Source organism: Grampus griseus (genome assembly GCF_964374135.1).
Source record: "Grampus griseus genome assembly, chromosome: 13".
NCBI classification, from domain to species: domain Eukaryota; kingdom Metazoa; phylum Chordata; class Mammalia; order Artiodactyla; family Delphinidae; genus Grampus; species Grampus griseus.
The window spans coordinates 83024033-83039122 of NC_139007.1; the positions used below are offsets into that span (position 1 = coordinate 83024033).

The following is a 15090-nucleotide window of genomic DNA, read 5'->3' on the forward strand; positions in this document are numbered from 1 at the left end:
ATTTGACTTATCTTTTTGTCCCCAATAGTACCAAGCCTAGTGACTTGGAAATATTATGTATTCAATGCATTTTTCAATGAATGAGTGATATAGGTAATATCTATTTTAGAGCCAATTTCTTAACTCTGTTTCTAATTAATATTTTAGTTTATGTGACCATAAGTTCTTGAATTCAGATTTAAGAGTTTCTAACACAGAAAAATCTATACTTCACTTCACAAGTTCCTCTGGCTGTTCAGATAAGTGTATTAGTTACACATATATCTTGTATTCTAAAATCATTCTGGTTCCATAAGTGATTAGATAGTTTATGAATTCCAGTATTACAGTCCGTTGACAGTCTTTTCTTCCCCCATTTCCAGTTACCACTAACTTTACCCTGCTTTAACAATCACACCTTGCTAGCAGCTCAGATTTTGACAGCCCATAGGTCAGAATAACTCCCAAAGCATATATCTGGTTTTACTTCATATTCCTTATTCATTACTCAAAGCATTATAGTTTGGCTTCCACCCCATCATGCCACTACAGCTGTTTAATTTTCAGAGATCTTTCATTCTTCTTAATTGATCTCCTTGTATCATTAAAACAAAAGAAAAGCAAAATTTGTCCCTCTCATTCACTGATTTCTATGACTTACTTGCCTTCCCCATTTACTTGCCACCATTCTGACTGTACTTTCTATTCTCCTGTAGAATTCCAAATCTCCAGGTAATGTCTTGGGTTCCCAGCATTTTCCTCACTATATACTTTCCCTTTGGAAAAATTTGCTGACTTCCATAGATTTAACCCAACCACTTGATTATAGACAAACTTTGTCGACAGCCTAGATCTCCCTAATAATCTCCATACAGGTTGTTCCAGTGGTTTAATGACCAAGTCTAGTTTGTCCCCAGGCATTTCAACCATAAGGTGAAGAACCTGATCCCACCACAGTGCCGAATATGGCTTGTTAGGAAAGGTTTCTTAGGAGAGGTGAGGTTTGTGCTTAGTCATGAAGGTGATTAGTAGTTTCAGGAGAAAAAGAAGGAGGATAAAAAGGAGTAGTAAAGGGGTGAGAGAGAATAACAGATTGATGGGACAGCAAAATCAAGAAGACCAAAGAGAGCAGGGCATGCCTGAGAACTGCCAGTGTTTGGGTATAATTTATTCTTGGGTACCTGTAGAGGAATGCTGGGGAAAGCAACACAGCTTGCAAATGTCTTTGTGTGGCATGTTTGTGGGAAATCATTTACGGATTCTAAGTAGATGAGAGATATGATTTAATTAGTCGATTAAAATATTCATTGTGCAGCTGACAGAGGAATGATCTAAACAAGGCAAAGCTGGAGGCAAAAAGAGCAAGTAAAGAAAAGAGAAAGAAACTCTCCTATAAAACATTTAAAACCTTTAAATGCTAAGTAATTAAAAATGGAAGGCAAAATGATAAGTAGATATTTGTTGTAAATGCAAACATGGTTAGTATATTTTAATATAAAAAACTCATACAAATTGATTTTAATATAGAAAAGACATGAACATACATTCAGAAATGTATTCATATAGCATTTATACTAAAATGAGAAAACGTTCATCCTCATTTGTTAAACATAGTAATCCAAATTGAACAATAAGAAGATGTTATCGACTGAATGTGTCCCCCCAAAATTTATATGTTGAAGCCCTAACCCCCAATGTGATGGAGGTGGGACCTTTGAGAGGTAATTAGGTTTATGTGATGGCTTCATGAGAGTGGGGTCTCTGTGATGGGATTAGTGTTCTTATAAGAAGAGGAAAACAGCTGAGAGCTCGCTATCTCTCTGCCATGTGAGGATCCAGTGAGAAGGTAGCAGTCTGCAAGCTAGGAAGGGGGTTCTCACTGGAACCTGACCTTGCTGGCACCCTGATCTCAGATGTCCAGTCTCCAGAACTGAGAAAATAAAATTTCTCTTGTTGAAGTCATCCAGTCTGTGGTATTTTGTTATAGCAGCCCAAGCAGACTAAAACAGAAGACCTATTTAATTAGCAAATAATTTTATCAAGAATCATAAAATATAAATTTTGATCTCATCTCATACTGAAGATTCTGTCTGAAGGAAATAATATAAAATGTGGAAAATGTGATATGCCTGAAAATTTTATAATAATGTAATTACAAAAGGTGAATGAAATGGAAATAATATAAATTCCAAATATAATTGCAGATAGTTGGTAGAATATTGCTTAGCCACAAAAAATGAAAAAGTACACTAAATGGAAAGGACATAAAAATGGAAAAATGGTATTTGTATATATGTTTTTGGAAAAAGTCTAGAGAGAAAGCACAAACTTATTAATAGGTGATAGAATAGTAAGTGATTTAATAAGATTTCCCTCCATCCTACAGTTTATTATTTATGTAACTTAAACAAATTTATTATTCACATCTTTGTAGTCAGAAGCCTGCTTCATCTCTGCCTTTAGATCTCTTCAATCAATTAGTCATGTGCCTTAGGTAATTCCCCTTTAAGTTTTTCCCAACCTTCTAGTACAGTGACTGAGGACATGTCCTATAGCGGCAGAGAGATTGGAAGTCAAATATCTTTCCTACTGCTTCCTAGTTCTGTGATTTCTGACAGGTTTTGAACATATGTAAGCTTTAATTTTCTTGTCTGTAAGACCATTTCATATGTGTTTTGTTGAAAACTGAAACCAATAATGTTTGTAAAGAACGAATGCAGTATAAGGGGATTTCGTTTTTATTCCTGATGCCACCCTAATTCAAGGCCTTTGCCATCTCATGTTTAGACGACTCCAGTAAAGTCCAGATTGATCATCTTGTCTCCACATTCTCCTGACTCTAAGCCATCCTCTTAGGCCTCAGTGGAATAAGCTTCTTAAAATAGGTTACCTGTGTCACTTAGAAGTTTTCTCTATTACTCAACTGTTACCATAGGGCCTAACTTTTAAAAACTCCAAAGTATGTCCACACATATTGAATATTTATTGAAACATGTATATTTTACCATACGAGGCTCTTACTAACAAAAACATTACTATCATAGTGTTTTGTTACATCATTAAATTGTTATGTTGTTAAAGCTTCTTATAAAAATTTTACCTGGTAATATAAGCTCACTTTTGTTAATGTTGAGGTGCCCTACCTACCAACAGTCAGATTTCTTAACTGTTAATCTTTTGCAAGTATTTTTCTGGTTATTTGGTGACCTTAGGTATTGCATTTTTTTTGATGTATTAAAACAATTACGACTGGCAAATATGACAGATGCTGAATTATAATACTCCTTACTCAGAAATCTAGGCTGATGGCAACCAATTTACCAGTCCCGCGGCTAACATTCCAGTGCCTGAGTAGCTCGCAGACAATCCAACTCTGGCCCACCAGCTTCTTAACCACAGTGATTTTATGAATCCGAATCTCATGCTGAAAAATTTCCTAATAAGGAAATTAGTGTCTTTGAATTTTAGTGTCTCAATGTTAGTGAGGTGGCTAAATGGACCAATTAGAAAAACACAATGTAGCTTCCCACTTGAAGTAAAAGTCTCCTTTTTTTTCTTTTTAGCAGTTTCAGTTTATGCTAAAAAATAAATCTACTGAAAAGGAAACTTTCGAACTATATGATGAAGAATTTTAGAGAAACTTCCTTCCTGCTAATTATTATTAGTTTTGTGACCATGACAGAGACTGTGATCTAAGTCCTAAATCCATTACAGCACATTCAATAAATGTAGGCATATAAAGTACTGTGTCATCTGTAGTCCCTTCAAAGTGCATTCAATATCTCGGTTCCCAAGTGCATTCGATTTTATTAAAAGCATTCTGCTGCAACATCCATTCATCCTAATTGGCTTACGGATAGACCCCACCATTCAAGCAAATCCTAATTGCATTTTCCCACAAATCTACTTTGATTTATGGTTCCTTATTTGCTCTATATTATTTACAATAAATCAGGAAAAAATTCTTAAGACATTAAATAAAATTTACAGTAGTCCTTGTACAAATAAGAGACTTACGTAAGGATTCCTAACAGTGTTTTTGTTGGCTTTTAAAGTTGTTTAGTCAAACTATATCCATCTGTGTGATTTCCAGTAATAATATCATTATTACCTTTCCAGGAATTATATTTCATTTGGTTTTCATGTACAGATTTTTAGAACTAGTTGGAATGAATTATGTATGGAATATTAAAAAAATAGTATGTCCTTCTGTAAGGTTTCAGTGGCTACCTATATATTTGGAACAGAAAAAAATATTATCTAGGGATAGAGTGACAGAGCATCTGCATGAAGTTAGGTAATGTCCCTTTGCATTAACAAATCTAAGTGGTAATATTCTAGTCAGTTTTACAAATTATAACTCCTGAAATTCCAAGAGTTAATTTGGAATGGATCTATAGCAGAATTGAAAGAATCTAGTGTTTCAAAATAAGTAAATGGCAGAAATATAAAAACAGAGGATAACAGATACTCAATAAAATTTCCTCGCTGTTAAGTAATTGCATATTAGCATGGACAATTTTTGTAAAACTAAGCAAAGACTTCCATGGAACTGTAGGTATGGAATCATTTCTCTAGAGAGCCCATAAAAATTTATGGGAAGAAAGAGGAAGTGTAAGTTATCTGTTACAATGTATAAAAAGCCTTCTAGGCATCTTAGAAATGTATTCATTATTTAAAAAGTTTGGACAATTAGAATTTTGAGTTCTGAATCAGAAAGATTGGAGTATATTTAGAATAAGAGATATAAGGGAAAAGAGAACTTGATTTTAAGATAAATACAAAGAAAAAGGAGAAAGATGGATAATCTTAAATAAATTTTAAGTCAGCTAAATAAATGAGAGGCTTACTGTCAACAGCATAAATAATAACTTGGCATCTAAAAAAAACTGAAAAAGATGGTTAGGATATGATGAGCAGACAAAAAAACCTAAATAATTGTTGTAGCTGAACTTTTTAAATGAGAAATTGTCTTTGATCTCTACTGGAATAGAAAAGAGGTCCCCAACACCCATAGTGTCAATGGAGAACACATGGGGGCAGATTGGACTTTCACCCCAGCCAGCAGTCATAAGAGGGTCTTCCCCTTTCCTGTTGGGGTGGTGTCAGAGGATGCCTCATGGAGGGACAGGCACTGCCTAGCAGTAATGAGGCCACTTCATCTGTGCTGTCAGGGTGGGGAGCAATAATGAGGCACTGCTACCCTTCCCTGTCAGGGAGGTGACAGTGGAGGCCAGTGGTGCTGAAACTCCCACCCTCACCCAGTGTTAATGAGGAGCTCCTTCCACATGGTTCAGCCGAGGCCAGGTGGGATACCAGTACTTCTGCCCCAACCTGGTAGTAATCAGGTGGCACCCCCCACCACATTTCTGCTAGAGAGGTGTAAGAATAAACCAGCTAAAGCAGAAGGTTTAAGATCTAGAGTCTCATAACACACCAGTGTCCAGGTTTCAATAAAAAAATCAGTTGTGACACCAAGAATCAGGAAGATTGTAAAGCAAATGAAAAAAAGACAATCAATAGATGCCACACACCCCCAGTCCCTGGCAAGCACCATTCCACTCTCTGCTTCTATGAGTTCAGTTTTTTTTTAGATTCCACAAAAAAGTGAGATCATACAGTATTTGTCTGTCTGACTTATTTCACTTAGCATAATGTCCTCAAGGTCTATGCATGTCATTCCAAATGGCAGGACTTCCTTCTTTTTATGGTTGAATAATAGTCCATTATATATCTCTATCTATCTATCTATATATGTATCATACCATATATATACCTATTTACCCATTAAAAATTAATTTTTCAAAAATATAAAAAGTGAGGTATCTGTATACAAATAATAATACACATGCACACGCATATGTACTATTGCACTATAACTTTCTGTAAATACATATGCATGCTGGCTATGTTTTCTTTCTTTAGTTTATGTTCTACCACTTCTGGGAGGTGTTAAAATGGTGACATGATGGTAAATAGTAATTTTTTTTTATGTAACTTCTCGGCAAAATAAAAAACTGTTGATTCTTTATCATTTCCCAAAAATATGTTTCAAAATTTATTGCTCCATGAATTGCAAAAGTCCAGGAGTAACATCTCTACAGTTTCCATTATACTAACATTGTTGAGAATGTCCTCCTTTATATATAGCAACCAACTCAGAACTCTGCACAAAGTAGTTGCTGTATGCATATGGTCATTTAACAATTGAATGATATTGGCTGAAAAATTCTAATACCAGAAAAAATTTTAAATCTTCAATAAGTAAGAGTAAATCTTGCTTCTCCACTGTCCAGTGTCATTTCAGTTACTTACGTAATCATTTGCTGCGAATAATGTTCTATGTAGTGAAGAACATTTTAAACTCTAATAAATGCCTTTATGTTACCTCACTCTTCAATTCCACTTCAGCATTTAATCATCTTAATAAGGTATTTCTTAATCTCCTACTCAGTTTCTTTTTTTTTCTGTTTATGGGATTTTATTTTATTTTATTTTATTTACATCTTTATTGGAGTATAATTGCTTTACAATGGTGTGTTAGTTTCTGCTTTATAACAAAGTTAATCAGTTATACATATACATATGTTCCCATATCTCTACCCTCTTGCATCTCCCCCCACCACCCTCCCTATCCCACCCCTCCAGGCGGTCACAAAGCACCGAGCTGATCTCCCTGTGCTATGCAGCTGCTTCCCACTAGCTATCTACCTTACGTTTGGTAGTGAATATATGTCCATGCCTCTCTCTTGCTTTGTCACAGCTTACCCTTCCCCCTCCCCATATCCTCAAGTCCATTCTCTAGTAGGACTGTGTCTTTATTCCTGTCTTACCCCTAGGTTCTTCATGACATTTTTTTTTCTTAAATTCCATATATATGTGTTAGCATACGGTATTTGTCTTTCTCTTTCTGACTTACTCACTCTGTATGATAGACTCTAGGTCTATCCACCTCATTACAAACAGCTCAATTTCGTTTCTTTTTATGGCTGAGTAATATTCCACTGTATATATGTGCCACATCTTCTTTATCCATTCATCCGATGATGGACAGTTAGGTTGTTTCCATCTCCAGGCTATTGTAAATAGAGCTGCAATGAACATTTTGGTACATGACTCTTTTTGAATTATGGTTTTCTCAGGGTATATGCCCAGTAGTGGGATTGCTGGGTCATATGGTGGTTCTATTTGTAGTTTTTTAAGGAACCTCCATACTATTCTCCACAGTGGCTGTGTCAATTTACATTCCCACCAAAAGTGCAAGAGAGTTCGCTTTTCTCCACACCCTCTCCAGCATTTATTGTTTCTAGATTTTTTCTACCCTGGAGAATGTCCCATGAGCACTTGAGAAAAATGTGTATTCTGTTGTTTTTGGATGGAATGTCCTATAAATATCAATTAAGTCCATCTTGTTTAATGTATCATTTAAAGCTTGTGTTTCCTTATTTATTTTCATTTTGGATGATCTGTCCATTGGTGAAAGTGGGGTGTTAAAGTCCCCTACCATGAATGTGTTACTGTCGATTTCCCCTTTTATGACTGTTAGTATTTGCCTTATGTATTGAGGTGCTCCTATGTTGGGTGCATAAATATTTACAATTGTTATATCTTCTTCTTGGATCGGTCCCTTGATCATTATGTAGTGTCCTTCTTTGTCTCTTCTAATAGTCTTTATTTTAAAGTCTATTTTGTCTGATATGAGAATTGCTACTCCAGCTTTCCTTTGGTTTCCATTTGCATGAAATATCTTTTTCCATCCCCTTATTTTCAGTCTGTATGTGTCTCTAGGTCTGAAGTGGGTCTCTTGTAGACAGCAAATATATGGGTCTTGTTTTTGTATACATTCAGCCAATCTGTGTCTTTTCGTGGGAGCATTTAGTCTATTTACATTTAAGGTAATTATCGATATGTATGTTCCTATTCCCATTTTCTTAATTGTTTTGGGTTCGTTATTGTAGGTGTTTTCCTTCTCTTGTGCTTCTTGCCTGGAGAAGTTCCTGTAGCAGTTGTTGTAAAGCTGGTTTTGTGCTGCAGAACTCTCTCAGCTTTTGCTTGTCTGTAAAGGTTTTAATTTTTCCATCAAATCTGAATGAGATCCTTGCTGGGGAGAGTAATCTTGGTTGTAGGGTTTTCTCCTTCATCACTTTAAATATGTCCTGCCAGTCCCTTCTGTCTTGCAGAGTTTCTGCTGAGAGATCAGCTGTTAACCTTATGGGGATTCCCTTGTGTGTTACTTGTTGTTTTTCCCTTGCTGCTTTTAATGTATTTTCTTTGTATTTAATTTTTGGCAGTTTGATTAATATGTGTCTTGGCGTGTTTCTCCTTGGATTTATCTTGTATGGGACTCTCTGTGCTTCCTGGACTTGATTAACTATTTCCTTTCCCATATTAGGGAAGTCTTCAACTATAATCTCTTCAAATATATTCTCAGTCCCTTTCTTTTTCTCTTCTTCTTCTGGAACCCCTATCATTCGAATGTTGGTGTGTTTAATGTTGTCCCAGAGGTCTCTGAGACTGTCCTCAGTTCTTTTCATTCTTTTTTCTTTATTCTGCTCTGCAGTAGTTTTTTCCACTATTTTATCTTCCAGGTCACATCCATTCTTCTGCCTCAGTTATTCTGCTATTGATCCCATCTAGAGTATTTTTAATTTCAATTATTGTGTTGTTCATCGTTGTTTGTTTCATCTTTAGTTCTTCTAGGTCCTTGATAAATGTTTCTTGCATTTTGTCCATTCTATTTCCAAGATTTTGGATCATCTTTACTAACATTATTCTGAATTCTTTTTCAGGTCGACTGCCTATTTCCTCTTCATTTGTTAGGCCTGGTGGGTTTTTATCTTGCTCCTTCATCTGCGGTGTGTTTTGCTGTCCTCTCATTTTGCTTATCTTACTGTGTTTGGGGTCTCCTTTCTGCAGGCTGCAGGCTCATAGTTCCCGTTGTTTTTGGTGTCTCTCCCCAGTGGCTAAGGTTGGTTCAGTGGGTTGTGTAGGCTTCCTGGTGGAGGGGACTAGGGCCTGTGTTCTGGTGGATGAGGCTGGATCTTGTGTTTTTTGTGGGCAGGTCCACGTCTGGTGGTGTGTTTTGGGGTGTCTGTGGACTTATTATGATTTTAGGCAGCCTCTCTGCTAATGGGTGGGGTTGTGTTCCTGTCTTGCTAGTTGTTTGGCATGGGGTGTCCAGCACTGTAGCTTGATGGTCGTTGAGTGAAGCTGGGTGCTGGTGCTGAGATGGAGATCGCTGGGAGATTTTCGCCATTTGATATTATGTGGAGCTGGGAAGTCTCTTGTGGACCTTGTGCTGACGTTGGCTCTCACACCTCAGAGGCACTGCACTGACTCCTGGGTGCAGCACCAAGAACCTTTCATCCACACGGCTCAGAATAAAAGGGAGAAAAAGTAGAAAGAAAGTATTAGTAGAAGAAAGAATGAAAGAAAGAAAGAAAGGAGGGAGGGAGGGAGGGAGGAAGGAAGGAAGGAGGGAAGGAAGGAAAAAAGAAAGAAAGAAGATAAAGTAAAATAAAATAAAGTAAGATAAAATATAATAAAGTTATTAAAATAAAAAATAATTATTAAGAAAAAATAAAGGAAAAAAAACCCAAAACCAAAACAACAACAAAAAAACGGACGGATAGAACCCTAGGACAAGAGGAAGCAAAGCTATACAGCATAAATCTTGCTCTCAAAGTCCACCTCCTCGGTTTGGGATGATTTGTTGTGTATTCAGGTATTCCACAGACATCAAGTTGATTGTGGAGCTTTAATCCGCTGCTCCTGAGGCTGCTGGGAGGGATTTCCCTTTCTCTTCTTTGTTCTCACAGCTCCCAGGGGCTCAGCTTTGGATTTGGCCCCGCCTCTGCATGTAGGTCGCCGGAGGGCGTCTGTTCTTCGCTCAGACAGGACGGGGTTAAAGGAGCCGCTGATTCGGGCGCTCTGGCTCACTCAGGCGCGGGGGAGGGAGGGGCACGGAGTGCGGGGCGGGCCTGCGGCAGCAGAGGCCGGCGTGACGTTGCACCAGCCTGAGGCGCGACGTGCGTTCTTCCGGGGGAGCTTTCCCTGGATCCCGGGACCCTGGCAGTGGCGGGCTGGACAGGCTCCCCGGCAGGTGGGTGTGGATAGTAACCTGTGCTCGCACACAGGCTTCTTGGTGGCTGCAGCAGCAGCCTTAGCGTCTCATGCCCGTCTCTGGGGTCCACGCTTTTAGTCGCGGCTCGCGCCCATGTCTGGAGCTCCTTTAAGCAGCGCTCTTAATCCCCTCTCCTCAGCAAAGAGGGAAGAAAAAGTCTCTTGCCTCTTCGGCAGCTCCAGACTTTTCCCCGGACTCCCTCCCGGCCAGCCGTGGCGCACTAACCCCCTGCAGGCTGTGTTCACGCGCCAACCCCCGTCCTCTGCCGATGCTCCGACCGAAGTCCGAGCCTCAGCTCCCAGCCCCGCGCGCCCCGGCAGGTGAGCAGACAAGCCTCTCCGGCTGGTGAGTGCCGGTCGGCCCTGATCCTCTGTGCGGGAATCTCCCCGCTTTGCCCTCCGCACCCCTGTTGCTGTGCTCTCCTCCGCGGCTCCGAAGCTTTCCCCCTCCGCCACCCGCAGTCTCCGCCCGTGAAGGGGCTTCCTAGTGTTCGGAAACCTTTCCTCCCTCACAGCTCCCTCCCACTGGTGCAGGTCCCGTCCCTATCCTTTTGTCTCTGTTGATTTTTTCTTTTGCCTTACCCAGGTACGTGGGGGGTTTCTTGCCTTTTGGGAGGTCTGAGGTCTTCTGCTTATGCCAGCTTTCAGTAGGTGTTCTGTAGGAGTTGTTCCACGTGTAGATGTATTTCTGGTGTATCTGTGGGGAGGAAGGTGATCTCTGCGTCTTACTCTTCCGCCATCTTCCCGGAAGCTCCCTCAGTTTCTAATATTAGTCTTTATGTGTGCTTCAGATAAAATGTATTTGTCATTATATAATATTTGTTATATTAGATATATTTTATATATACTTTGTTAAAATTATTTTCCACACAGATATTAAAAATTAATATGGCATCAAATAAAATATTAAGATAGTAGGTAAATTATTTGCTCTGTTGTCTATTTAAGAATTAACAAAATAATTGTTTTTATTAAACTAATGGATGACTAATATTTACCTTTTTTTTTTTACAAACAGGTAAAGATAATAATGTTTAGACTATATATAAGGAACCGTACAGCCGACTCTCTTCTTCTAATGATAGTCATTCACTAATCACTTTGAATTTTGTAACATAATGAATTAGCTCATATGTAAATAATGCAGATTTAAAAGTTGTAGTCAATGTGAATAACTCAATATGAAATGTTTCTTCTTTCATAAAACTCCTAATTTGGCAGGTGAAAGATTCTCATATAATCTCTTCTAATGTTTCTTTCTCATAAATTCATGTTACCAAATGTATGCTGTGCACACACAGTAGACCACCACTTTTCTTCTTAAACTCTCTCATTTATCATCACTTAATTTTATATCACATTTTTATGGTTTTATGGTTAATACTTATAACGTGAGAACATATCCTAACATTTTATTTATATAGAAAGATTTGAAAGACAAATTTTAAATTTATTTCTGGAGTATTCTATAAAGTATATCAGACCTGAGATTAGAATTTGCAATTATTAAGAATCTTAGAAGTTTTAACACTCTGAACTTAGTTGCTTCTATTAAAATGTTTTCCTTAAAAGTTCAGGCTTTTCTTCTTTATAAAGTGATATTTTAAGGTGACATTTTCTAGGAATGCTTTGTAAAGTAGCTTGAAATAAAGTAAATCCTTAACAGTTATTATAAAATAATTTTCTTCTCCAAATGTTTGTATTAGTGAGATTTCGGTTGTTCATTATTAAGATAATTTGGTTTGTCTTCCAGAACATTTTATACAAAATGAAACATAAAAGCCAGAGTTTTTTCACTGTGCATTTTCCAATGTGTTTTAAAACCTGATTCCTATTTTTTTTTTTCTTTAAAGGTGAGAGGCCCTCCACCTGCAGGAGCATTTAAAGAAAGACCAACAAAGCCCACAGCGTTTCGAAAATTTTATGAACGAGGGGACTTCCCAATTGCCCTTGAACATGATTCGAAAGGAAACAAAATAGCGTGGAAGGTAAGTCAGGGCACAGCTGGGAGAACCAGCTGTGCTCCCTGTGGAAGTGACATTTCCCAATGTCAAACAAACTTGGCTGATAAGTAAATAAGCTGGAGTGATTTCTCAGTGAATGGAAGATGGTTGGTAAGCTCTGAGAGAAAGCCCCCCTGTGTCAGCTGTCCACCTTGACTAACAATTAAATTATAGCCTGCAAAAAAGAAAATGACAGAGTTGCTTTGCCTTAGAGAATTGTGTGCTGACCAATTCATCTCTATTTTTATGAGAACCTGGCATCCCAGCCTGTTTCAAGCAGTCCATCAAATTATGGAACTGGTGGCTGGATACAAAGAACAACAGCCATTTATCTCCCCAAAATTTCACCTTCCTGCAGGACACTTCCAAATGGAAGCTTTAATTACCTGAATGGATAGGTCAAGATTGTCTGCTCCCTGGAAATGCAGTGTGGAATACAAAAGAGGGCCGGTTCTCTCTGCTGCCCTCTCCTCTCTGTCTGCAGTATGTGTCAGCCAGCACAGTGGCTGTCATACGTGCCCTGTTAGAGGCTGACCTCCGCTGCTGAGACCATTACAGCACCGACATTTTTCTGACAAAAGGTTAATTGGTTTCAAAATAAATGTATTGCCTAATGACTCCATTTTAATGTGGCTGTTTCCTTCTAAAAGGCTCATTGATGTTATTTGTAAAAACTTGCCAGTCTCTTAACTGAAGAAGGCTTTTACATTTAATTTGAAAAATGAATGCTGATCTCTAACCAGCTTCTGCTATTTAATTATTTTTTGTTATCAAGGACTTTGCTTTGGGTGATATTTATCAGCTGAAAGGGCTTCTCTGCCTAAAGAAAGAAAAGCAGTTGCACATGTGTGAGCATCACATCAGGTTAAGGAACATAAAAGGCTTTGCCAAATATTTTAAATTTAGCAACTGATCCATGTAATAAAAAAGTCCCACAGTAGTATCTGAAGGGTGAACGTCAGGATTGTTTATAATTAGTAACAAATAAATTTATGTTTAAAAATAAAAATGATCAAAGTGTAGAATTCATCAAAGTAAATAGCTCAGAAATTCATTAAAATTCACTTTTTCCTTCTTTTATGGAAAACCTGAAAGAATTGTTTGCATTATTTCTAGTATGTCTTTAAATGTTTTCATATAATTATCAAACATTTTGAAATCTTGAGCAGTCACATGATATCCAGTTATTGAACTTAGAATTATTAAAAATTGTTTGGCAAGAGGAATCTGAAGATACCCTTGTTATTAAGTTTTGTCATAATTTTTTTAGGAGAATGAAGGACATTATTATCCTGGTTTTAATCATCTCTCTTAAAATTTGCATTTGTTTTGTGAAAATGTGCATAATGAGAAAAAATTTATAGCAAGTATAACTAATTTACATATTTTATTCTTAAAAACTTTAATTTGGGGCTTTGTTTGTATTTGATTAGTTAGATGGATTTTGTGTTTGTTTGTCTATGTACCAATTCATTCACGATCACATAGTGCAGGTTCTTAACTTGATTCCTTTTGAGTAAAAGAATATGCCATATTTCTTTATAAAAAGTGAGTCGATTTTTGGTGTTTTAAGTAATTTAGCACATAAAAATTCTATCAATAAAAAGAATTCATAGTTTTTTTGACCTGTTTGAATAATCGTATGAGTAACTTTTAGAAATGTCAAGAGACTAGAAAAAATTCATCTTGAAAATAATAAAAATATAGATGAATCATTTTGCTTTATCTGTGATAATCCAACAGTCAGATGGGATATAAATTGATTTTCTTTTTTATAACTATATTAATTCTTTTAAGCTACTATTGACTACTGTACTGATTCAGCAAGCTAAAAAGTCAGAATAAAGAGGAAGCAATTTATATGCTGCCACTGGTAGGATAATAGCATACATTTAAAGAAACATCTTATCCTATAACCGGTAGACTTCTACCTTTTAAAGCTTTAACAACCGGATTTCAATTGTACTACTGTAATGTTGAAGATAAAACATTAAAATTATTAAGCACAGGCTTGTGAGCAGTCTCTCAATATATTCATATTTATTCCTTGGCACATGTACCATGGGGAAAGTCCGGTACTTGGTAAGACCAGAGGCCTTCTTTTAGGATGCCATTTCTAAGGAAGGGACCTTGAATGTTGAAGGAAGCAGGGCTCTGCATGCACCCCACAAAAACAAACTGAACATCCCCAGACCCTGAACTGTACTTCGCCGTGTGTGGACAGAGCCCTGGTCAAGCAAACTTCTCATCTCATGTCATAGCTCGCCCCTTGCTGAAGGCTCCTGAGTAGCTCTGATTCCCAGGAAAATACCTGTCCTCTCTCCACACTCCCTGTGACACCCCTGGGGCTCCAAGGGCGGTGGTGAGTACCTGAAATGGTGTGTATAATTAAGTGGCAAGGAGATCCATTTCCTTTATCAGAATTTCAAGAGGCCTGAAAGGCAGTGACTTTAGGGCAGAAGTCACTGCCCTAAACCCTGATGAAGACTTCCCCAGCATCTCAGGCTCATTCCGGTCTGTAAAGTTGCTGAGAGAGGACCCCTGCCCAAGACCTCAAATTCCCCCTCTTTTTGTTCTGGATTAGCTGACCTGATCATCACCATATTAGAAATCACCATATATTCTTGAAATAACAAAGGCAGTCTACAGTAATACTTAATAAATGACTTACTAAAGTCAGAACATAGAAGTAAAAGTCAGAGACAGGCAAATGTCTTCGCAGGGTTAGGTTTCTCAACCCACATCCTGAGCTACCATCATAGTTTAGGGCACATGAAGTGTGCCCTATTTGTTCCACATGTCAAAACAACAGGGCAAACCAAATGCCACAATCCGTGCAGTTTAGTATATTCCTTGCGGTATCACTAAAGATCTGAGCACTGTTTAATGCAGCTTTCTGCAGTGGTGGAAATGTTCTGCATCTGTACTGTCTAATACATTACAAGTAGCCATATGTGGCGTTAAGCACTTGAAATGTCCCCAGAGA

General features: G+C 37.7%; 1 protein-coding gene across 1 annotated transcript in view; it reads left to right on the forward strand.

Moving 5' to 3' along the window:
* Window positions 1-15090, forward strand: part of PACRG (parkin coregulated) — a gene marked incomplete at both ends in the record, with an annotated part of 515047 nt that overhangs the window by 64010 nt on the left and 435947 nt on the right. The window contains one exon of the mRNA XM_082669001.1: window positions 11955-12089. Coding sequence (XP_082525127.1) covers window positions 11955-12089 — 135 coding nt within the window. The remainder of the gene's footprint in view (window positions 1-11954; window positions 12090-15090) is intronic.